We start from the raw sequence: 25,568 nt of genomic DNA, 5'->3' as shown, positions 1-25,568 counted from the left end.
GACCTGGGTTGTAAGGCCAGATACCATTGCTGGTACATGGTAAGCTCCTGCTGAGAGGTTGGAGGATCAGCTGGGGGTCATCCTGGGATCTGATCCAACTCTGAGATTCCCTTGCCTTTATATCGTTGGCTACGGTGCGTGTGTCATCCTGGTGATGTCATATCCATATATGGAGTCCCAATATGCCCAAAGATGGATGCCGTGATGTCGGGACTTAGATATGTCAGTTTGATCCATGTATGGAATACCAAGCATTCAGTGACGTGGCATTCAGTGACGTGGTCGGACCTAGTATCGTGTAACTATAGCGACCTATCCAATGAACCTGTATGATTTGAAAGTTTTTATAGTATAGTTTGTAGGTCACTTTACTGTCATCTGGAGACCCTCCCAAAATCATGTGGGGACCCCCCTGGGGGTTGAGAACCATCCAAAAAAACAATCCACATAACTACTCAGACGGCTGACCCCGCTGACTTCAAATGGCTCCGCCTTCATGACATGTAAATTTAACAGTGAAGTTGGTAAGTTTACATGACATGCAAACCCACCCAACCATAGCTGGGTGGGTAGAGGCCATCTGGTAGTCATAAGGTCACTGGTTCACTCTCCCTGAGCAAGACACTCAACCCCTAATTGCTCCTGGTGTGACATATTAATGGAACCATCCCACTGCTCCTAATAGTTAGGATGGGTTCAATTCTGAGGACAAATTTCACTTATGTGCAAAAGTACAGTGACAAATCCCCCCCCCCCCCAAATAAATAAATAAAATAAATAAATAATAATACATTCAAAAGAAAAATAAATCAATCAGTCAATCAGTCAATCAATCAATCAATCAATCAATCAATCAATAAAATAAAATCCACAAAAACACACAAAAAACAACAACCATGCATGTATTGAACCAATACATTTGACAATGTAAAGTGTTGTTAGTTAAACATGTATAACTAATTTCTGCAATCCTGGCTAAGCATGCATGAACTCCTCATGATGCTCCATTTCCATTCTTTTGACCTCAGCGGGTGTCCTGCCTCTTCCATTATGCTAATGTCAATGCACGCCTTTGCTCTGCTGCATTTTAATTATCTTCTCCTAAAAAGTAAACGGTGTCCTGCAGGTTTAGTCTCCCATTTGCTTTTGTTTTTGTCCATTTCAAGTGTAGGTGTTTGAAATCGATTTGTAGAGACTTTGACTTGAAAGAAAAACCACAAGTTACTATTCTTCATGAGAGAGGTGAAACATATCAATGTTTTCTGTAATGTACAATTAAAGGTTATTTTTGTGTTTGTTTTTCAAAATCATTTATTCACGTAACTTGTTGTTTTTTTTACTGGTAAAGGAGACAGAGATATGTATATCCACAAAAGGTCTGTGTTCCACGCTTACATTGCTGTGAGTTTAGAAGGATAGCTTTGTTTTGACAATTTTCTGTTAAAACATTTATGGGACCATTTGAAATAGGGCTCATAAAGTTAAGACTGAACATCTGTGAGATTCAGATGCAGAGGTCAATTCAGAGAGAGGCATGCTTTATCCAATTAGAACATTTAAAAAAAATGCTAAATAGCCCATAGATATTTTCACTATTGTTGCGCCATTCTATTAATATAGAATGACCCCGCTGACTTCAAATGCCTCCGTCCTCATGACATGTAAATTTACCAACAGTAAAGTTGGAAAGTTTACATGACATGCAAACCCAGCCAACCATAGCTTAAAGTAATACTTGGTAACTTTTTCAAAAAAGCTAACGTTACATTTTATATCTTTTGTGAGTGGCAAATGTTTCATGAGTTTCACCCCCAAAAGCCTTTTATAAACATATTTTCTATTGAAAGTGGACAGGGGCGTCTTTCCCGCGAAAATGACGTCATCCAGCCGGAAAACGGAAACGGAAATGCACCGGTTTCCTGTTTGTTCCGGAACTACTGCGCTAGTAACAAAAAATCATTTCACGTTGTTTTTATGGCATTATAGGATTTGAAGATGGAAACACAACAGCAAAAGAAAACACAGCTCACCGTAACTAAAGCTCCACTGGCTAAGAGAAACGATCCGCAGATAGTATAAAACAACAAAAAGAACGCTTTTTGAAGCGCTTCCGCCTTCCGGTGAAAACAAATGGAATTCTGGGTAATGCAGGAATCCGCTAAAGACCTGCAATCACGGTAGTGACCAGAAAAGATTGCTAAAAATCGTTATTTTGGGACTTGCACAGTACCCCTTTAACCACTTATAGTCTTAAGTGGTTAAGCTGCACTGACATACAGCGTGCGTGCGTGCGTGCGTGCGTGCGTGCGTGCGTGCGTGCGTGCGTGCGTGCGTGCGTGCGTGCGTGCGTGCGTGCGTGTGAGAGAGAGTGGTAGGGGGTTAGATATTGTCTTGAATCGTACAGTACCTGGCCTCCAATATGAGTTAATTTAGGATTCTCAGTAATTGGCACAGAGTTTCTGCATGTGGGATGGGCCAGGTATTCTCTTTTCTTGGCAGAGAGCAAGTGCAAAATATAGTCTTCATGCCAGATGCCAGCTCAGCCTTAAATCTGTGCTCTGGGCAGCAGTGGAAGAAGCAATAGTATTGACTGAGTGTTGCCTCACCAAAAGCTCAGTGCTTTGATGTGATTGGTTTATCATTCGTAAATACCACAGAGATTTGGAATGAATGCATTGGGAAATAATGAGTTATTTCTAAACCAGTTGGCCTATGGGAAGACAGGAAAGGATGCGCTGCAGGCTAGGAGATCTTCTAAAGCAGTGCACAAAGATGAAAGCAGAAAAGTTTTGATTCACAGAAATTTCCAGTAAATCACAGTGAATCACAAGCATACTGCTTATTAAAAAAGGTTGTTCCTTCATATACATATTATATACTGTAATAGTTGTGTTATCTCTGAGATTCAAAACAATGACGATCATTTCTAGTGCCAATTCAACCACTCCAACAATGCAAACCTCAGTGTGACTAGTTGTCTCCGCCAGGCCGAAGGCATGGCGAGAGAGTATGTTTTACCCCTTGTCCGTCCGTCCGTCCGTGTGTGTGTGTGTCCGTCTGTCACCAGCTAATCTCCGGCACCGTTGGCCAGGTCGCTCCGAAACTGTGCACACACACTCCTTGGATGCCAATTCAGAACCTCTGCCCCAAATATTTCACATGGGCCTGTTATAGCGCCACCAGGAGGCCGATTTGTGCAAAACCCATTTTTTTATATTACTCCTACAAATTTTACAAAAAAACGTCATGCAAATCGGTACACAGTATCACTATAGTCATGTGATCAACACGGATCTGTCCGATTTCCCATATTCCATCCTCATTGCCTAAGGTTGGCTTCCAAAGTTTGCAGGATTGGTCCGTTTTGAACAAAAAGCCTCAAAGTATACACACAGCTTGGGATTTCCGTGAAATTTCACACGCACATTCCCACTAGGCCGAGGAAGAAATGCCACCCTTCTCACATTGGCCTGTTATAGCGCCACCAGCAGGTCTAATTTAGCAAAACACATTTTTGGAACAAAATGCCTCAAATCATGAATGCAGTGTCAATGCAAGAATAAATGGCACGGTTGGCACCCTTTTCACATTGGCCTATTATAGCGCCACCAGGAGGCCAGAATAACGTACCTGACCTGGCGGAGACCTGTGCTCCGAGGAGCACTTTTTCTAGTTATTTATAATACGACCCTAAATGTCTTTACACATTATACAAAATATAGTATTTCGCATCAAAACTATTCATATAGTTTATGCCTCATTCGTAAAGTTGATGCCTTTATTCGGGGTAAATGTGTACACGTTATCCCTGTGCAATATTTGCATTCTGTGTGGATGTACTCGTGGCACAAACAACATTTTGAAAAAAATACATTTTGGTGTGAATTAATTGCACACAAAAAACACCCCAAGGTGTGTAATGACCTTTACACACAGCAATGCTTGAGCCCACATGAGACAATGCTCTTTACCCGCTGTAGATGTTGGATAGCTCCTGTTTTTCCAACTCTAATTAATACACAATGGGGACATTCAAAAATCAAAGGTATATCAGATATTGTGTGTGTGTGCATGTGTGCGTGTGCGTGTGCATGTGCATGTGTGTGTGTGCGTGTGTGTGTGTGTGTGTGTGTGTGTGTGTGTGTGTGTGTGTGTGTGTGTGTGTGTGTGTGTGTGTGTGTGTGTGTGTGTGTGTGTGTGTGTGTGTGTGTGTGTGTGTGTGTGTCTGTGTGTGTGTGTGTAGTTGTTTGTTTTATTTTCCTTTGCTGGACAGAATTTATTAAAGACCTCATTATGTGGCTTTCCATGGGCCCTTACAGGCACTAATCCTTGCAGTGGCTTTGGATACAGTACACAGTAAACTCCTGAGTGTTAGTAACTGGACCCTTTCAGGTCCATTTGTACACTCTCAGGGTTATGTATGACTTGGGATTTTACAGTGCAGTCAGTGCCATTAAAAGGGTTGTCTCTTGAGACAGTCATTACCGCACCACTGATATCTCACATCCCTTATCTGAAACCTCACACTCAGTGTCAGCAGTGGTGTAGTAACTACGTACATTTACTTAAGTACAATTTAAAGGTTTCTTTTACTTTACTTGGGTTTTTCCATTTCTTGATATTTTTATTACGCCACTACATCTCAGAGGCAAATGTTGTACTTTTTACTCAACTACAATTATTATTATTATTTTTATTTAGAGTAGCCAATTTATTTTTAACCCTCTTTTGCTCCCCAATTTAGTCGTTATGCCAACTAATTCCTCCCCACGCACATTTCTGTGTAGTCACTGCTGCTGTATCCTACTGACTCACCTGCCAGTGAGGAGCCCCCACCGGGAGGACTACTCCTCCCGCCCAACACTCCCTGCTGACAAGTGCCGCCCCAGCCTGTAGGAGTACAAGCCTGTAGGAGTACGTGCAATGACCAATATCACCCTCCCCACCCGGCTTCCCTCCCTTAACAAGGGCCAATTGTGTTCGCATAGACGCCAGACAAAGCCGGATGCACCACGGTGGATTTGAACCCACAACCTCCGTGGTGGTGGGCAGGGACTTTACCATGACAATTATTTTTTGACAGCTTTAGTTACTAGTTTCTTAGTTACTAGTTTTTTTATGTCTACTTTTACTTGAAAGAGAAGAGGTTCTACTCTGTCTGCTGGACTTCATCTCTGGCTAGTGGCTACCTTTAAAGGAGAGATCCGGCCATTTTAAGTGTTATCTTTGATGTGTCGCTAATCACTCACCAACATTGAAAGGGACGTTGAGTTATTCCAGAGAGTCCCCTGTCGTCCAGTCTGGCGACCCCCTCCGTTGGCATAATGGGAGCCTGTGTAAGACGCCAGGTTCTGTGAGAGAAACAAGCAACCAGCGTCATCTCGTTCTGCACGAACGGTAGCTCGTGCGCGACATTCAGCACATGTTTGAGTATCATGAGACTCCACGATGAGTGGTAGAAAAAAAAAGAAACATCGGTTATAATAGACGATTTTCACTCTTACACAGGCTCCCATTATGCCAACGGAGGGGGTCGCCAGACTGGACGACAGGGGACTCTCTGGAATAACTCAACGTCCCTTTCAATGTTGGTGAGTGATTAGCGACACATCAAAGATAACACTTAAAATGGCCGGATCTCTCCTTTAACAGCCTGTGTCACTGAATAAATGTGTTTTGTCACGTTTGAGACACAGACAACCAATGTCGGGGGTCACACATTTATTAATGACGCAGTATGGTTACTTTCGTGATCAACAAATATAATCGATTATCTTTCCGTTGGGTAACATTATTACAGTTACTATGTGAAGTTAGGATGGACGCGTTGTGAGCCAAAGTACAATATTTGAAAGTTATAAGTATCCAAAAATGGTACAGATACTCAAACAATTTACTTAAGTATAGGCCTAGTACTCAAGTAAATAATGTACTTTGTTATTATCCATCACTACCGGGAGATACTGTGGAAAGTGCTGCCGAAGTATGGGATGAGGAGGGGCCTACAGAGGGCCATCTCTGTATGCTCAAAGCGAGAACTGTGTCTGTTATCTTGGCACGGCAGTAAGTCAGACTCATTCTCCAAGGGGGTTGTCCTCTGCCAGGGCTCTGCATTGTCACCTATCCTGTTTGTGATATTCATGGACAGGATTTCGAGGCACAGTCGTGGAGGAGAGGATTTACAGTTCGGTGGGCTGAGGATTGCTTTTCACAGATGATGTGGTCCTGATGGCATCATTGGCCCGTGACCTCCAGCTCCTACTACATCGGTTCACAGCCGAGTGTGAAGCGGCTGGTATGAGGATCAGCAGCTCTAAATCTTAGGCCATGGTTGGTAGCAGGAATCCATACACCAGATGAAGGAGTCCCAAGTAGCTCAGGGTCTTGTTCACGAGTGAGGGGTAGATCAGCTGGAGAATCGGAGCAGCAGGAGCGGTATCACATTCACTGCACCGCACCATTGTGACGAAAAGAGAGCTGAGCCAGAAGGCAAAGCTCTAGATGTGTCTTCGTGCCTACTCACAACTATGGTCATGAAATGTGGGTCATGACCGAAAGAACGTGGATAGGCAGGCCTGCATGGTATATGTATCTCCCTTAAGCTCATTCATTCGGGAGAGACTCGGAGTAGAGCTGCTGCCCCTTTGTGTAGAAAGGAGCCAGTTGAGGTGGTTCGGGCATCTAGTAAGGATGCCTGCTGGTCACCTCCCTATGGAGGTTTTCCTGGTATGCCCAGCCCTAAGGAGGCCACGGGGCGGACTAAGGACCAGGTGGAGGATTACATCTGCTGGCCTGGTAACGCCTTGGGATCCGCAGCCAGAGCTGGTGGATGTAGCCAAGGAAAGGGAAGTCTGAGATTTAAAGCTGGAGCAGGTGTGCTTCCTCTGTGTGCCTTCCTTGGCTGTGGGTGCTCAGCTAACAAAATACCCACAATAATGAAAGCGGAAAAAAGTTTACGGGTTTAGGCGGGTTTCTGAACAGTTCACAGTCCTCCTCTGAGACACAGGCCGAATAGACGAAAATGGTACCACATGATAATGAGATAGAAGATAGTTGAAATGGTCCTTTAAGCCCTAAAAAATACTTTATTTTCTATCAATTACTCACCTCGAGAAGCATTGAATTCATGGAGATTTTTTGTTTGTGTCGCCTTCACAGTGAATGAAGAATCCAAAAACAAAGAGAATACTTGATGAACTGGAAGAAAAATAGGGGTTCATGATTAACAACTGCACAACTATACGCACACCGAACCTAGTATTGAACATCTGCTTATGAACTCCAACACAGCTCTCATAGTATAATCCCAAGTGTATCGTATCCTCATTACTTCACAACTTTGAATATGTATATTTATATTGAATATTTATATTTGTATTGAATATTTTACTTTTTAAATCACTTGTAGTGCAAACCTTCTCATGCACAAGCAAGGAATGCGCCTGGCATTTTGGGTTCAACACAAGCTGAGTTCACATGCACAGGCGTGTGCGTTGAACCTGGAAGTAATTTAAACTATCAATATACTTGACAACGGAGTTACAACTAAGTTATTGGTTTCTTCCACTGCATAATAGGTTATTTTTTTCCTTTTTTTTCTTTGCATTTTAGGTGTATTTTTGCCTGTTAGTGGAACTCTACTTTGAGCACCTGATTACAGTTTATCCCACAGATGCCCAGATGAATTCAGATGAGACCGGGAATTGATCTCACTGTCATGTTCATGGAACCATTCCTGCACAACTCTAGCTGTGTGGAATGATGCAAAAAGAAAAACTCCATTCACAGTTGGTTACGCTGCTGAAAGGAAGGAATGCACCTGGACTGCCAATGATATTAAGATATTCAAACATTTCTCATACCTTGATCAAGGGGCCTTATGTGTCCCATAAAAAACACATTCCATTTCATCATATCACCAGTGCCAGCTTGCTGCGTTGACATGTGTTATGATGAGTGCATGTGTTTGAGATTTTCTGCAAACCATGGTTCTCCCATCAGCAGGGCTGGAAATATATCTTACCTGCTTGCCAATGGTGAGATACAACAAATGAACAAATGAGGACAAAAAAGGTTTATTAGCCTGTCTGTAGCGAATAAAGTGTTTGGGTTCAGTGTGGTAGCTCTTGATTTTCCATGTCCAATTAGGCTCAACCAGGACCTTCAAAATCAAGGGTGTTTTGTACAATTATGTTTTATTGCTTTTCTCTGCTGGCCAGACATCATACGTATGTGGCATTTCATAGGCTCTTATAGACACAGAGCTTGGTCCAACCAGCAAATAGCTGTCTGTGGCCATATGTCCTTGTTATTATTGTATGTTCATTGGTGCTGTTGGATTGTTTAATGTACTATCATTATTATTATGGGCAGTTAAGGGAGTATCCCCTAATTACAATGTTAAATAATAATAAATTAATACAATTTCATAATTTCTTCGATTTATTTAATTTTTCTGGTTGAACTCATGTTTGAGGACATGCAGTTCTTTTGTTATTATCATCATATTCATATTAGATAGTTACTTTGTGGTTACTGAAATCTGGACAGAATAAAAAAATGGCATATAAGACTGAATTCTGCTCTGAATTAACTTGATAGGCAATATGAAACTGGGCTCATACTGCAGGATTTCTTGTCCTGATGTTGCCTTCATTGGCTGTACCAGATATTCTGATATTTGCAGAAACATCCTAAAGACTGTATGATTGTGATGTTTAGTCAGCACTGCGGCTGTTGTAGTGGGAGCACTGAGGTCAAGGTGTCCACCTCAGCATCCCTCAACCAGTTTCTGAGTCTTCTGGGATGCCCCAATTATCTCAAAACTGTTTGAACTACTCAGCATTTTTGAGGATGGCATATTGAAAATAAAGCCAGGGAGAACTTGGCACTTTTTTTCTGTCAATAAAAAAATACATAAACAAATTGAGCTGGAAGAAAGTTGATAAAAGCATTGCCATTGATTTTTTTTAATAGATATTTTTTTCGTTGAAGGAGAATAAAGATGATGACATTTAGCAGTAAACAAAACAGTTCTCCATCTTTCTTTTTTAAACAAAAAATCCCCACATTGAAAATTGATGAAAGCATTGACATTGAAAGTTGATGAAATCATTGACATTGAAACTTCATAAAAGGAATAAATATTAAGGAATGTTTTGTGTAATGCCCCCATTGCCTTGCCGCTAAATGTGAACTGTGAAACTGAAACTGTGAAATGTGAAATGTGAAAGAATTTCTGAGCAGTATAAAAAAAATCTGTTAAGATCAAGGGATCACATGGTTCTTTTTTCTTTTAACTTTTTTACCCTTAACCATCTCTTTTGATGTTCATCTCTATTTGAAAGGCTAGGTGTGGCAGTGTGGGGGCAGTGTTGAGGTCCTGCCCTGTGCCAGGGTCGCTCATATAGAGCGTGCCCATAAACCTTACACAGACGACCTAACTTCTCACGTGCGGCGGAATGCCCTAAGAGTTGCTGAAGTCTGGATGGATGAGTTCAAAAGCCATGTTTACATGGCCTGGAACATACCTCTGGAGGTGAGTGGTGTAGCCTTACATCAGGACATTGCTTTCTTACCAAGTAGCTACTGTAGATCAGATAAGATACTGTAGATAAGTAGAAAAAACGTGGCAGTGATAAGAAGCTACACCCAGAGGTACTTATCAATATACGGTACATGAAACTTAAAACTGAAAATGTATTTGACCCTGCTCTCAGAAAATATACAGTATGTTCTATTCAAATTATCCACATTGCTTTGCATATGCGTCTAATTTTGTTGTTGGCAGGATTAAGAGCAACCAGATGTCTTCCATTCAATCAGAACATTTATTATTTTTGCTTCATTTGATTTATGAATATCAATAAATTATTACTTTGTGGAATAACTTTAATTCAACTTTTATGAAGTTGTTGCATCAGCCTTATGAGAGTAGTTATTAAGCAGCTCATAAGTAGATGATTAAAACAATAAAGTTCACTCTTGCTGTAATTTACAGGGGCCCATGAGAGGTGAAATAACTAAAACACAGTGATAGCTCCAACAATTCACAATTCTAGAGTTGTCTGCCAGAGTATTGCCCTGTTTCATTACATAACTGAATGATATTATTGTTACTCGCTGTGTTTATATAGACTGAGATTCTATTTTTACAGCAAGAATGATAAAAAGGTTATTATCCCACTGTAATCTGGGCATATGGGTATTGTTATGAGAGATATTGGATTACTTTGCACCGGTAAAAATAAACAACGAGAGTAACTAATCTCATGTTAAATATTGCATTTGGCAAAGGCTTACTGTTCCTTTGTTTATTTCCATGTTCTGCATAATATCTGTCAATATGTAAATTCTTGCTACTGTATGAATGGATGAGCACATACATCTAAGTCCTTTTGTCAATAATAAGGCATTCTTTGTCTGTTCTCAAAAAGGATAGGATTTTGCTCCAGCTTTAGTTACAGGAATTCACTGTTTTAACATCAGCCCCTTTTATTTAAAAGCATAGCTGTTGCTTTTTTGTTCAATAAACAATAATTAGTCACTTAATAGTACTGCAGTTCCTCTAAATTTGCCACTTTGTCTTTTGACACCAAAACTATCAGGTAAAATTTCGCATTCACATTCGCAAGAGCAAGCAGCAATTAAAATAATTTCAAAATGAATGCAAGTAAACAAGTAAGGTCAGACTGCAACAGAAGGCTGCTCCGGAGCGTCACGTTGGCTGTGTGAAGAGCGAGAGCCAGTGACAGATGGTGTTAAAGTCAGGTCAGGGAAAAAGCCTGTTAAGGGTTAGCTACGTGCTAACGGTACACAATACACAATGTGCAAGACACTGTGTAAATGGTTGCACAGTATTCTTCAATGGCTTGTGCTATCACAAGGAAAGCTTGTTGTGGCTTATCGGATTCCTTTCTCCACAAACCACAGTTAATCTGATTTCTGTACTGTGTGTGTGTGTGTGTGTGTGTGTGTGTGTGTGTGTGTGTGTGTGTGCGTGTGCGTGTGCGTGTGCGCGTGCAGGACTCAGGGATAGATATTGGAGATGTGTCTGACAGGAAGGCACTGAGGAAGAGGCTGCATTGTAAGACGTTCCGGTGGTACCTGGTGAACATCTACCCTGAGATGAGGATGTACACTGACACCATTGCATATGGAGTCGTAAGTATGGCTGTCACAATCATGACATTTTACTAAATAATTGCGATTAACGATCCAATTGTGTTTTTTGGCATTGAACATTGGAACATCATGAATAATAAAGTACGTTTCTGTTTGGCTTTTAGGCTCCGTAAAACAAAAGTTTCCCAGGGCAGATATGGCAAATTACTTAAAGTAATACTAGGTAACTTTTTCAACAAAACTAAAGTTAAATTGTATATCTTTTGTGAGTGGCAAATGTTTCACAACACCCACTCCATGAATTTCACCCCCGAAAGCCTTTTCTATTATAATTTTTATTGAAAAGGTGGCTCGGTGAGCCTTTCCCGCGAAAATGACGTCACCCGGCCGGAAAACGGAAAAGGAAATGGTTTCCTGTTTGGCCAGGAACTACCGCACCGGTTTCCTGTTTGGCCAGGAACTACCATGCTAATAACAAAAGGGAAACTCACGCTGATTTTAAGAGATTGTATGATTTGAACATCGAAAAACAACAGAAAAAGAAAACACAGCTCACGGTAACTAAAGCTCCACTGGCTAAGAGAAACGATCCATAGATCGTATAAAACAATTAAAAGAACGCTTTTTGAAACGCTTCCGTCTTCCGGTGAAAACAAATGGAATTCTGGGTAACAGAGGAATAAACTAACGGCCTGCAGTGACGGTAATGACCAGCAGAGGCTGCTAAAAATCGTTATTTGTGGACCTGCACTGTATAACTTTAAATACGGTGCACAAAGAAATGTCATATTTAACTCCCTGGCGTCTGCCATTTTGTTTTAAAATACAAACTATGACTATCATTTTTCGTCAGGGCTGTTATGGCCGACTTTAATGGTTTAATAACTATACTTTCAAATAAAATAACAGAAATGAACAGATCTGCAATACCACTAGAGCCGATGATTGGGTTTTTTAATGGAGAGGTGATGCAGGCAGCATAGAAAAGTTGCTCTGGCCGGCCCTTCCAGCACCCAATTTTAACATAATTGCGTTTAGGTGATAATGATGATGTAATAATTGTGACAGGTCTAGTCATAAGCTAACCCTTCACCATTAATCGCTTTCAACCTGGCGTCCCTATATTTTGGCCATGTCATCATGTCAAACATTTTCAACAGTAGTGAAATTGTGATTCGACACGTTGGAAGCCTGTAGATGGTCTACTTTTGCTATTCATCGTATGCTGAAGTATACTGTATAGGACTTAAGTGAATAATTCATCTCAGCAGCAGGCAGAGAAGGGCCAAACCATATGAAAATTGTTATCATCACTGTGTTTCTCTTATTTGATTTTATTGTTCTGATGGCTGCTGTTACAGTAGGAATATTTTAGATAATTTTACAGAAGGATGCTCTCCGAGGGCATTTCGGGCTCTTGGTGTATTCAATCTGTTCCCTCTCTCTGTAAGATGCTTGAGTGCCGGTATGCTAATGCTTGACAAAATATGAAAACATTTTTAAAAAGATTGCAGCTGTGACTCTGGCATCAGACAGAACACCTGCCACTGGTTATACATAAGTCTGCCCTTGCGATAAGTTGGAGTGCACTCGAAAAATGTGTGAATATGACTTGAATACAAAATAAAAACACTCCACCTATATTACAAAATATAATACAAAATATAATGATATATTATATAATATGTTATAATACTAGTAGGAGTAAGTAATAAATTATGAGTTAATAAAGTGTAAAACCTAGTGTGGTTGAGTGACCATATAGGGTATTATACAATTTAGAATTGCACCTTCCCTGGGATCGAGGACATGCACAACATAGAGGTTAAAATTGCACCTTCCGTGGTTATTGAGGTAGGATTCTGTATGTCTATATGTTGCAGCCAACAAAAATATATATACAGAAGAATTATGGATTAATAAATTAGCGACTGAAGATATACATACATTCATGCAGCATAAGGATAAATAAGTTAAATAAGGTAGTACACAGTGCAAATAGCAGTCAGTATTATATGGTAAACTATAGCAGTTCTGCTCTATACAATGTCAATCTACGAGCGCACAATTTATGCAAGGAAGCTGTGCAAGATAATGTAGTGTACACATTGTTCTTGGAATTGCTCCTTTGTGTATATATAGTATTGTTTGTCAGCACTACGTCTGATAAGACTTACTGTATATAGCGCCCCGTCTCAAAGGGTGTGCAACTAAATAGGTTAGAAAAGATACAGTAGGCTGAAGAGAGAAGCTTTTAATTTGTTTCACAAAAACAGGACACATCAGCAGCATATACAATTTGCTGCTTCATGTTATTCCCAAACAATTTTATATCTACATTGTGCCTGTATATACACAGCCAAACAAACCACGGCTCAGCCTCACTGCTCCGCTCTCCTCATTTTATGCTTGGTTTCCTCCTATAAATCTAGAAAGGGTTGTTGCGATGAGAAAATGGGTCAGCCTTATTAAAATTATTTCTCAGACTTTGTTGTCCTCATTACTCTGTTTGTTAGGCATTGCCAATCATCATGTTAGGGCTTGCCAATCATGGCAGTCCTTGACCTCATTGCACAGCAGTAGAATGGCAGCCATGTTCAGCAAAGGATTACAGAATAGACTGGAAAACTGATGAATGGTACATATTAGACTGGAAAACTGATCAATGGTACACATTAGGCCGAAAAACTGATCATTATGCTGGTCGGTCTTTTTGGAATTGAGGTTAGATGGTTGGTTGGTTTAGTTAAAAAAGATAAGATAAATGTTTATTGATCCCCATGGCAAAGTTCAGATGTCGTAGCAGCAGTGAGCATGAAACACAGGATAGGTACAGATAAGAGTAGAGAGAGATATTTTCTTAGAGTCTGGCACTATATATCTGCGCTTGGTCTGACTGAATTAACATATGTATATTATATCAATAAATATACTGTAAGTACAATATATAACCAGGGAACATATGCATGAATATAAATCTATCTCCTATGAAAGGATATACTGTACAGAGGCTATCAACAGTGAATATGAGACAGTATTATATGTACAGTATCATTATGTCTACAGTCCATAAATAGGAAATGTATAACTGAATATAAATCATGGTTGAGTAATGTACAACACAGTAGTCCATGTGCTAGTGTGCCAGGGTGGTCTGGGGTGAGAGGGGTTGTCTCTGGATTCTTTGGCTTGGAGTCCTGGTGGTCTCTCAATAGACAAAGATGGAGAGCCCTTCCGTCCACGTGAGTAACCTAGGGAGAGAGAGAGAGGGTGGAGAGAGAGAGAAACACACACACACACACACACAGATAGAGAGAGGGAGAGAGAGAGAGAGAAGGGTGAAGGAGAGATGCAAACTTTTAACTTGCGAGGAGTTCTGAGAAATGGGACTTATCAAAAATGGATAGCTGAGATACTCATGTATGCATAAGTAACAAGCAGGAACAGGTGTCTGCTGTCAATTGTTGTCTAATAAAACTATTAATACTGATGGCAACAGCCACGTGATGTCTGCTCCCCAAATGTTACCTTGGTGCCTGTTGTCTAAGATGATTTCCTCATTTTGAAGAGTTGAAAAGGGCACATGGTTTACGGAGTCCCTCTATCTTTAGAGGATGTGATACTGGAAAGGGAATTAACAATTAACTGATTTTAACCATCTATTAACATTTCATATAAGATGATGTCTGGCAACATATTGGATGTCTACTACTTGTTTGTCTTATGTGATGTCTTGTGTTGTGTCATGAAAGAAATTATAAAATGTAAGTGGAAAAAAAAACAATAATAAAAACTAATTTAGCGTTCAATAACGGAATATTCAGCGGTCAAGTAGTCCTTAATTCTGATTTAATAATCTTCCATGCTTTTAAATTTATGTACTTCAAGATGACTCTGTAGCTCACACCAAAATGAGGATGCTAAAACATTAAAAGCACTTTCACCAAAGACAGTAAGTACGAGTTCGAGGAATAACGTACATAAATTGTCCATGGGATTGAAAGGTTAAAAACACTAATAGGTCTAGGAGTCAGTGGAGAACATAAATAAGAAGGCAGCACAAAATGGCCTTATAAAGAAAAATGTACTGTTACACTATACGATTTTACAAGGAGGGACCAACCGACTTTCTGATATAAACTGCCGTGCAGAAATCTGAACTTGCGATAAATCGTAATGCAGCATGATATACAGAATTTGCATGTGTTTGCATGCATACACAGTCTCATTTCAATGTGGACACCACAGATGCATTTTAAAGTGACACTTAAGATGAAACCTGTATAAATCTGCATATGCAGACAAGTGACACACAACCGTCCTCTCTGATGCGTGTGTGTGTGTGTGTGTGTGTGTGTGTGTGTGTGTGTGCGTGTGCGTGTGCGTGTGCGTGTGCGTGTGCGTGTGCGTGTGCGTGTGTGCGTGTGCGTGCGTGCGTGTGCGTGCGTGTGTGTGTGTGTGTGTGTGTGTGTGTGTGTACGTGCGGTTGTCCTTCAGCTGAAGAATTCTCTGAAGAATGACCTGTGTCTAGACCAGGGACCAGACACTGACAACGTTCCCATCCTGTATCTCTGTCATGGGATGACACCCCAGGTCAGAACACCCCTTCGTCATCTCAAAGCCATGTCACTGCCTCCAATGTCATCCAATATTAATACATCACTCCTTTGTTTGCTTCCAAGTCTTTTCTACACAGGGAAATGTTCCACTGTGTTGCATTCTACTTTGATATACTGTATGCGTGTCTACTTTGTGATTTGATTACCCTAAGACCTGCATTGAATATAAAAGCAGGGGTCTCTGTTAATAGCAACAATCCTCATTTTAAAGTTTTGCCCATTTAATTAGATTAAATATGCTTAAACCCATTTAAACCGGGAACCCCAATTGGTTGTTATACCTTTCAATCCGGGAACTCATTTTTGTAGCATTGCTATATATATAGCAAGCAACATATATATGTTTTTTTCATTAAAATCTGACGTTTTTTTGAAAACCTAGGTCAGGATTTAGAAGCCGATTTTAGAACCACTTTCAACCTGGTGTCCCTAATTTGGCCATTATAGGCAACATCTTTGAAAATAGCAGATCTACAAGCTCACAACTCAGTGCAACGCATTGTGAACTAGTTTCACTACTCGTCATACAAGGAAGTGTACAGGGCTTAAGAAGTTAAAGGAATAGTTCACCCATAAATCTCAATTTTGTCACTGTGGACACACCCTTGTGGCTTCATTGCTTCAGAACTCTTTTTGGAACTCTTATCAATGGCCCAGGTTGCCATTGCTTTCTGTTGTTTTGGAGAAAGTTGCTACAAAGTTTTGCTGGCAAACTCCTTGTGTGCTGTATGGACATAGAAACTCTATTTATCTTTCAGCTGTCACAGGGGTGAGTCGATAACGACAGAATTCCTTTACAAAAGAAAAAAGTCAATTCCTGCACACACTTTTGACCTCTGCATTGATTTATTTAAAAAAAAAGAAGGCAGCCGTTTCGCTCACAAACACCTTTCTCAAGACGACGGAATTGGATCTTTCAGGGATTTGGTTCCATGCAACACAAAGGAGACAAAGCGTGTGTGTGTGTGTGTGTGTGTGTGTGTGTGTGTGTGTGTGTGTGTGTGTGTGTGTGTGTGTGTGTGTGTGTGTGTGTGTGTGTGTGTGTGTGTGTGCGCGCGCGTTCTATTATTTAATAGAACAAAGTGCCCTATTTGTTTTCCACCTTTTAGTTTTCAACGTATTTTTTTTATTGAAGATAGTCCATTTCTTATTGATTTTCAGTGAATAGAATGCATTGCATTTCTGTAAATGGTATGCAAAGCTTTTCTTTATTCAGTGTACTTCACTTGCACTTAAATCCATAATTGGAAAAGGTCTACGTTAACGTGATAAACATGAGCTGCTGATTCTGGGGGCTCAGTGGAGTTGATAACAAGACGTATCCCCCTACACTCTATCTGGGTCATGCTGACAGATTGATCTCGGCTTACTGTAGATCATTATGTGTCACTGTCATCACACATTCACGCTGTTTTAAAAAGCAGAATTCTGGGTTTTTACCTTTGGGGACATTGATTTCAAAGCAATTGTTGTATTATTTCCAATTAAACCACTTTCCTCAGTTATTGGCACACCTTATATGTTGTTTACTTTCTCTTGCCGTTGCTTCCTTTAAACTCTTATTGATCCCTAGATCCTATTATGCCTGAGGAGATTGGTTTCTTCTATAGCCTTGCTCTGACAGGTGTAAAGTGGTCCAATCGTATATAGTGAGACAAAAAGCTTACAGTCACATTATCTGGCAGAGATGCTTCATACTCATTGCACCTGCATTGATGTTTATGCCACCGTGCAAATTAAAACTGGAGAGACATCTGTAATAAGAACCTCAAATAAGCTGTAAAAGCTTGCAGACACTGGCCTTGTCGGAACACTTCACACATTCAAACAAACCCAAATGATCGATGCAAGTCTGCATCATATCCTGAAAACTAGAAAATATAATTGCCTTGTGAATCTTCTCTAAGAATATCAAAGAATGAAAGAAAATGAACTGTTTTTGTGTTTTTAACGGTTTCTCGGCTCTCTCTCTTTTCTAGAGCTTGTAGATCAGCTTTTCACTATTTGTGCACGACACCTATTTTTGCGCGACCTATGACAAAGTATATAGTAGGGCTTAAGTTGTTAATCAATTCGTTTCTATATTAAAAAAATAAAATAAATGCACTTCTTGATTACTTGATTAATCGAAAAAGTATCGATCGTCACTAAAACAATTATTGATAGTTGCAACCCTAGTTAAGTGTATAATCACACTTCTAATCCCCCAACCCACAATCGACTGGTCATCTAGCCCTCCAGCTGATACTTTGCTTCCAAAGTATCATTATTTTTTTCATATTAGCATTATGGACAAGACATATACTGTACAAGCATTAGAATCTGAATACACCTGAACCTGACTAACTCACACATACCTCAAAACACGCTGATTCTGTTCCTTCCACACACATTTTCCTGTCTTTTGTTCCTTCAAGTGATCATCAGGGTTTGTTGTCTAATGACGCACAGAAGTGCCCTTGGAAAAAGCAAATATTAATGATTACACCACAGTGAGCAATTAGCAACTTCCTGTTGACTGGTCAATTTAGATCCACCATTCATAAATAAATAATGAGCTGTTTACTGTACTTCATATCCTGCCGTTGCCTGTGCAGTTCAATCCCGATAGCTGAATAAATTGGCTTACTATGTGTCAAGGCCATCTCAAGAATATCAAAACCCCAAAAGCAACCCGTTGGTTTCTCAGACCATATGTAATGCCGCTGCCAAAATACAGACAAATAATAAAAAAATACATCAAATCCATTCAAACAACCCACCACCAGTCAGTTCATTCATTTCCCATAGCTCTGCATAAAACACCAGGGCCATTACTAAATGTCACCTTCTGGTGGGATGGATTTGCCGCACAATGCAGCAGTGTTAATTTCGTCGTCTAAAACTATGACTTAAAATGTTTGTCGACTACCTTTTTTCACTGACGAAAACTAAATAAAAACTAAGCTGTGATGACTAAAACTAAGACTATATATATTGACAATTTCGTCAACAAATAAAAACTTGACAAAAATGTTAGGGAGGGACTAGTGGAGGGAGATACAGTAGAACTAAAAGACAATTAATGTTATGTTTGGTTGCGCTCGGGTGTTGCGCTCAGAAAATAGCAGATCTACGAGCTTGTAGATCGACTATTTTCAGCATGCAACCAAGTGTAAAATCAGCCATTACGACGCCATCAAGACCTGCCAAAATACATTTTTGTCAACAAAAATCAACTGTTGATTTAGTCGAATAAAATAGTCGACTAAAACTAGACTAAAACTAAATATTTTTAGAAGACTAAAATATGACTAGAAAAATTTATTCAAAAGGCTGTGACTAAAACTAAATAAAAAAATTGCTGTCAAAAGGAACACTGCAGTACTGGATGTTCTTCTGTGGTTCCAGAATGTGTACTACACCAGTACTCAGCATTTACACATCGGGGTCCTCAGTCCTACCATAGACGATGATGACAACAAGTGCCTGGTGGACGTCAATAGCCGACCACGTCTTATTGAGTGCAGCTACGCCGCAGCCAAAAGGATGAAGCTTCACTGGCTCTTCACTCAGGTGAGAAACCATACTGACCAAGAGAAGCACACAACACAACCCCATACCATTGACCATTGCCACATGGTGGCCATTTTTACCTGTGCTCGAAGAGCGCCTGAGTCTACAAACAGGCGGTTACTACGTCCTCCGCAGTAACCGCCCTCCGCTCCCCTCATTCACACTGCAACAGTTGCAGACAGTGCAAGTTGCACTGCTGCCTCAGGCAACACAGTTAGCCTAAATGCTAGCGTGCTTCATTAGACCTAGTTTGGCTATTAAGTTATTATTGGCCATGTTCACACTGACTTCAATCTTCGCTATTGTTGGGAAGACCCGTGTGGTGTCTAAAAATGTTGCCACCACTTATATAAAAAACATTATTAGCGTTTACCGACGCATATTCAATGTTGCCAGGTTTGGCGAGAAACAAGCAATCCAAAAAACAAGTAATCAGGTCTATGAAAACAATCACACACACACACACACAGAGCACCTGGTAGAATATGACTTTTGTCATTTTGTTCTTGTTTTCTTACCTCATACTCGGGGCGTTTGGAAACCCCATCCCGACGGGGTATACAGAAAACACAAGGTCACAGTTTTAGAGTCGTTATTTGCAACCATAAAATGTGGTCATTTGCAAATGAGGCTGTAAGGACAACTGTGCCTGACTGGCTGCTTGACCTGGCTGAGCTTCCCTCATTAAAAGGGCTGACATGGGGCACACAAACTGAAAGGGACTCTCATGGGTCAAAGAGTTCTCCACATTCCTGCAAACCCACAAAATGAAGAGTAAATAAATCATAACGATTCTCTCTTGTTATTAGGAGACAAGCCTCCGTTGTCATTGGTTGCGATTTTACCATAGCAACAGCCACAGCACAAAACTGTGAGGTTGGAGACTTCGCTTTGATTTGCTCACTGTTTGTTAGGAAAGGCAAATACAATACTGTCAGCCATATAAATGTCACGCTAGTCAATTAGATTGAACCTATTGGAGCTTACAGTATATTGCTATTTAACAGCTCATTTGTGGTGGTATATTACATTCCACTGTACATTGTTATTTCAGTCATGTAATAGGCCACTGCTTAACTGTGTATGTGTTTTAAGACTGTGGTTGTACTACAGAATACCCCAAGTGTGAAAGGTTTTGTTTGCTTGATATTTTATGTATCATATTTTAAAAGTGTGGCAGTCTAAATGGTTACTTGACGTAGTATTTTATAATTTAACAAGTGAAGGGTGGGACATTTAACCACACTGGACTACGGGCTCAATTATTCATGGCATGTCTGCAACATTTCTGAAACGCTCTTCTCTCAAATGGAAACCGCATAATTGTACAACTCTGGCATTCATTAGGGACACAGAAGTGCACATATAGAATAAACACTCAAATAAGCCAGATAAACTGCCATCACTCCCTGGTTACATTTGCAGGCAACATTTGGTTTCCTTTTGTCCATATAGTTGCAGAATTCCACATACTGATATTCCATGATAACACTTTTGAGGGGCCATACAGACCCAAAATTATGTTTTCTATTATTAGATAGAAAAGAAACGATCGGATGAAAATAATGGAAGACCAAGTGGAGCTGGTTCTAAATGGTCTGCATGGCCAGTGGCCACCCCTCCTATTACCTCCTAGTCTCTTCTGACTCATCTGACTCCCAAGCTGAGGAATGACCTCCCTCCTTTAGGTCAGGACTGCAGAGTGACTACCTATTCTCCATTGATAACCCTCCTCTTCAGACTCCACCTCATTTCCAGCTTTTCTCCACCACCCTAACACGGGCACAATCCAATCATCCAACCGTCCCTCTTACCCTGTCGTCCACTTACTTACTGTACTTGCCACCGGCTATATGCTAGATATTGTCGCTGTCGGGTGGAAACCTTCAATGTCTCATACTGTTACTTTACAGGAAATATAAAAAATAACCTGTGTTCCAATGGATCCAGTGTAGTTATTATTTAGTCACAAGCTTGTGTTAATACTTTTCATTGCTACAATATTTATCAAACCCACACACAGGCTTAACCACATTCATCCTGGTGTCCCTCTTTTAGGTCGTTATAGGTGAACATTTTTTGAAAGACGACGCAAACAAAGTATAAAATAGGACATTCATTTATGAAAAAAAGTTAATACAAGGTATCTCACGACAGCAACGATATGTTATTTACTTGTTCATAGTTGCTTTGTCGCACCTGTGCTGTTGACAAAATGTTGACAAGACACTCTGGAAAAGAGCATCTGCTGAACGTCATCCTGAATCAGGCTCTACTACTGTATGTGACTTCCCTTGGTACCGTTCTAATCTGTTTTTTCTGACTGTATGTTGCACTCACATTATTGGACAGAGCATTGCAGATTTATACTAGGTTCTCCACATAGTATTGACTATTGGTGGCTTATTGCCCTAAGTTTACTTGTCTTTTGCAAATTAAAGAAAAAAATAATCCTGCTCCATTTTGCCAGAAGAAGCTGGAATGTTTGTTTGTCTGCCTTTGTGCTCTCTCAATTTAGACTCTACCAGGATTTTCATGTCCTATTAAGTTTGTCACTCATCAACCGCGGGACATTGTTTTCATCTTAAATTATGTATTCTGTTCTTCCCTCCACAGGCTCTGGATGTCAGTACAAATCAAACCGTTTTTTCATTTTCATTCCGTTTCTTCATTCTGTCCCAGGTGTTACATTCTGAATCTTCTAGTTAGTATGTGATTTCAAATGATATGTGTTATCATAATGGCCACTATTTAAAAAAGATCCCACCATTGCTACAGCAGAGACTGCAGGCATATTCACCTCTTCTCTCTGAGAGGTTGTTGTATAGATTACTGCAGATGACCACTCACTTGTTTAGTTGTCTGCTGTAGTTTCAGTCTCTAGTTGGCTGCAGACCAGTTGTGGGCAAAGTGCTCAGCCCCCAGTACTTGAGTCAAAGAATAGATACTCCTGGTCAAATATTACTCAACCACAAGTCAAATTTGCGCAGTCAAATTTGTACTCAAGTTAAAATACTGGAGTACTTTTGTCTACTCACTCTGTCTCTCAGAGGAGGGCTTTGGGCAGTTAACCCACCTACCAGTGACATCATCGATGGGGAATTGAAGGAAAGTTAGCATGCTATAATAGAAGCCATTGTTCTCGTCGTTAATAAAGAATAAAATAAAAAGTTTTAAATCTTGTTTGAAATGACCAAACCCGCCGATGATGTCACTGGTGGCGGGTTTGTGAACTGCCCATAGCCCTCCTCTGAGACACAGACCAAGTACACAAAAATGGTACCATATTATAATGAGCATTAGTGAGTACCAAATATATGAAGACAGATTGAAAATGGGTGAAGTCGTCCTTTAAGTATTAAAAAGTACCTGATTTTACAGGTACAAATGTAAGTATAGAAAAAGTAAATTTTCTTTTTGATATCAGTGCATTGCTCTATTGAAATGTGAAATATGGAGATTCACAGTTTCTGCTCGACAGCAACGATATGTGTGGGGAGGAGTACATGTTGTTTATCTTCTTCCTTTTTGATGCAATCTGTGCAGCCAATCTCAGAATCTTGGCTTCCTACAGCGAGGGTGTCTCTGCAGTGGCAAATAGATTGTTGTGGTTTGTTTTCCTGGAGATTAGCACGTCGATGCTATCAGGTAGACCTTTTAACAAAGTCACTGTGGAGAATCAACCTAAAGGTCACTGAGCTTTGGGTTCTTGTTAACCACATTTACCATGGCGTCCTTATTTTGGGCATGTCGTTATAGGTAAACATTCTTAAAAAATAGCATAGTCCTATAATACCTGTACTTTAACCTATTTTATTTTCTTATTTTTGTATTTTATTGTATTTCATTATAGTCCACTATTATCATTATCTTGTTGTGTATTGTATTGTTGTTAGCACAGTCTTGCAGCATGCACAACACAACAGTTTGTACCTGTATGAGTGAGTGACAAATAAGCTCCTTGATTCTTGATTCTCGCGACTCACATCCCTATATCCGTTCACAATGGTACGGATTTGAAGAAGACGACACAAAGCATTGTCTGGGAGAGCCACATTATAATTTGATCCATCCATGATTACTTTTTGTCTTCTTTCAGGGAGGATCCATTCAGAACAAGAAGTCAAAGCGATGCCTCGAGCTGGTGGTGAACACTGACAGCGAGTTTGGATACCAGCTGGCTCTCCAGAAATGCACTGGACAGAATTGGTCTATCACTAATACACTGCTCAGCAGTTCACTATGATGGAGCCTTGCAATGTACACTGGATAGCACACTGGACCAGAGTCAGCAGCTGAGGTGTGTGTGTGTGTGTGTGTGTGTGTGTGTGTGTGTGTGTGTGTGTGTGTGTGTGTGTGTGTGTGTGTGTGTGTGTGTGTGTGTGTGTGTGTGTGTGTGTGTGTGTGTGTGTGTGTGTGTGTGTGTGTGCGCGCGTGCGTGTGCGTGTGTGCGTGCGTGTGTGTGCATTCGTGTTTTGAGAGTGTGAGCTTGTGCGTGTGTGTGTGTGTGTGTGTGTGTGCCTGGCATATTTATGTGTGTAAAGAGAAGCGAGAGGAGTGTGAGAGGGAAACTAAACAGTGCATGGTTGAAGTCATTTTTAGCACCATGATGTCTTCTGATAATACGTTGACATCACATAATAAATGTTAAACATTTTGTTTTGCCTACAGGATGAGCACAGTCATCGCTGGCTGTTAAATTGCATTGCCAGATTTGACAATGCCGTATATTTAGTATATTTTGTGATAAGTATAGTCCGTTTTTTGGTTGACTTGAAAGTTGTATTGGGTCCAATAGGTTTGTTTTTGTACTTTGTTCACAGTGGCTACTATGTAGCAAACGTTATGAGCTGTTTCCTGCTGTAATCATTTTCATTCTAGTGTCTCAGGTTTGTAGTTTATTATGCGATTGAGTTGTACAGTTTTGAGAAAATGCCAACCCATTAGTATCTAAAAATAATGGATAATTTTCTAAATGTAAATATTCCAGATATTTATTATAAATAAAAGTCAAATAACTGATGGAGATGAGAGGATTGAAGTGTCTTTCTATTTATGTGTGTAGGTTTACGTATGTTTTTGTTTTGTTTTCTTAAAAAGCTGAAATGATCCATATCTTGAGTCCACTACTAATCGATTTTTTACAGGAATTCATGCACATTCACTCATACGCATACACACACGCACATGCTCGGCACGCGCACACACACACACACACACACACACACACACACACACACACAGATACATGTGCATGTGTGCAGAAGACTATGCACATAAGCACATTCACACACACTGAGTTAGAGTGAAGGTAGAGATTCATAAACATGACGTATTATTGAGTTTGTAACATAAAAGTTATACTTTATATACTACATCTTGCACTGAAATGCTTGGTACTGTAGCATGTTCAAATTGCTGTGCAATAGACAAGGAATGGAAAACAAAACAAAAAGAGATAATACAGTAAAATGGTAAATGGTGCATTTATATAGCGCTTCTATCCGAAGCGCTTTACATTGATTGTGCCATTAACCCATTCACACACACATTCATACACCGATGGCGGCGGAAACCATGCAAGGCACCAACCTGCTCATCGGGAGCAATTAGGGGTTCAGCGTCTTGCTCAAGGACGCTTCGACACTAACTCTAGGGGAGCGCCCCAGCCCGGGATCAAACTGGGAACCCTGCGGTTTACCAGTTCACTCTACCCGGCCACTCTACCCCTGAGCCACCGCCGCCCCGTCCCTCCTAAAAATGCAGGAGGACTTGCTTGATACATACTGTAGTCCCCAAGTGGTGCAAACAAAGGGAAAACTAAGGAATTACATCTTCAGCTGAAAAAATATTTTATGGATTTATAATTTGAGCATCGGCAACCAACCAGGCCAACGCCTATCAACTCTTAAACACATGAACCCTAGCATGAATCCTAACCCATAGCCAAGTAGGCGACCATTTGCCAAAAATGCACCAACATTCACCGAAAATAGCTGATCTACAACTTTGTAGAGTGGCTGTTGTCGGCAAAGAGATTTGGTGTAGAAGGAAAAAAAGACCCCTGGGGGACCCCAGTCAACAAAGTACAGTGTACAGGGTCTAAGTGGTTAAGTGTTCATCAGGATCTTATTTCTGTTGTAACTGCTGTATGTACCAAGGGAGAAAGGGAGTGGCACAGTGACATGTTGAAAACAGACCGCGCTACAGTCTGTTTTCGATCTGTCAGTCCTCATTATCATTCACATACTGTACAAGCAGGCCCAGGCA

At 40.4% G+C, this 25,568-nt stretch overlaps 1 protein-coding gene across 2 annotated transcripts in view; it reads left to right on the top strand.

Moving 5' to 3' along the window:
* Positions 1-24,321, top strand: part of galnt18b (UDP-N-acetyl-alpha-D-galactosamine:polypeptide N-acetylgalactosaminyltransferase 18b) — an 85,920-nt gene extending 61,599 nt beyond the window's left edge. For both annotated transcript variants that reach the window (XM_080429542.1, XM_080429543.1), the window contains exons 7-11: positions 9,353-9,538; positions 11,026-11,163; positions 15,622-15,717; positions 19,134-19,298; positions 23,398-24,321. In XM_080429542.1, the coding sequence (XP_080285668.1) occupies positions 9,353-9,538; positions 11,026-11,163; positions 15,622-15,717; positions 19,134-19,298; positions 23,398-23,544 (732 nt within the window). In that variant the 3' untranslated portion in view covers positions 23,545-24,321. The remainder of the gene's footprint in view (positions 1-9,352; positions 9,539-11,025; positions 11,164-15,621; positions 15,718-19,133; positions 19,299-23,397) is intronic.
* Positions 24,322-25,568: the final 1,247 nt, after the last annotated feature.

Source organism: Gymnoscopelus braueri, assembly GCF_963280865.1.
Source record: "Gymnoscopelus braueri genome assembly, chromosome: 1".
NCBI lineage: Eukaryota > Metazoa > Chordata > Actinopteri > Myctophiformes > Myctophidae > Gymnoscopelus > Gymnoscopelus braueri.
The sequence above is the reverse complement of the archived record's forward strand: the minus strand, read 5'-3'. Positions and strand labels throughout refer to the sequence as shown.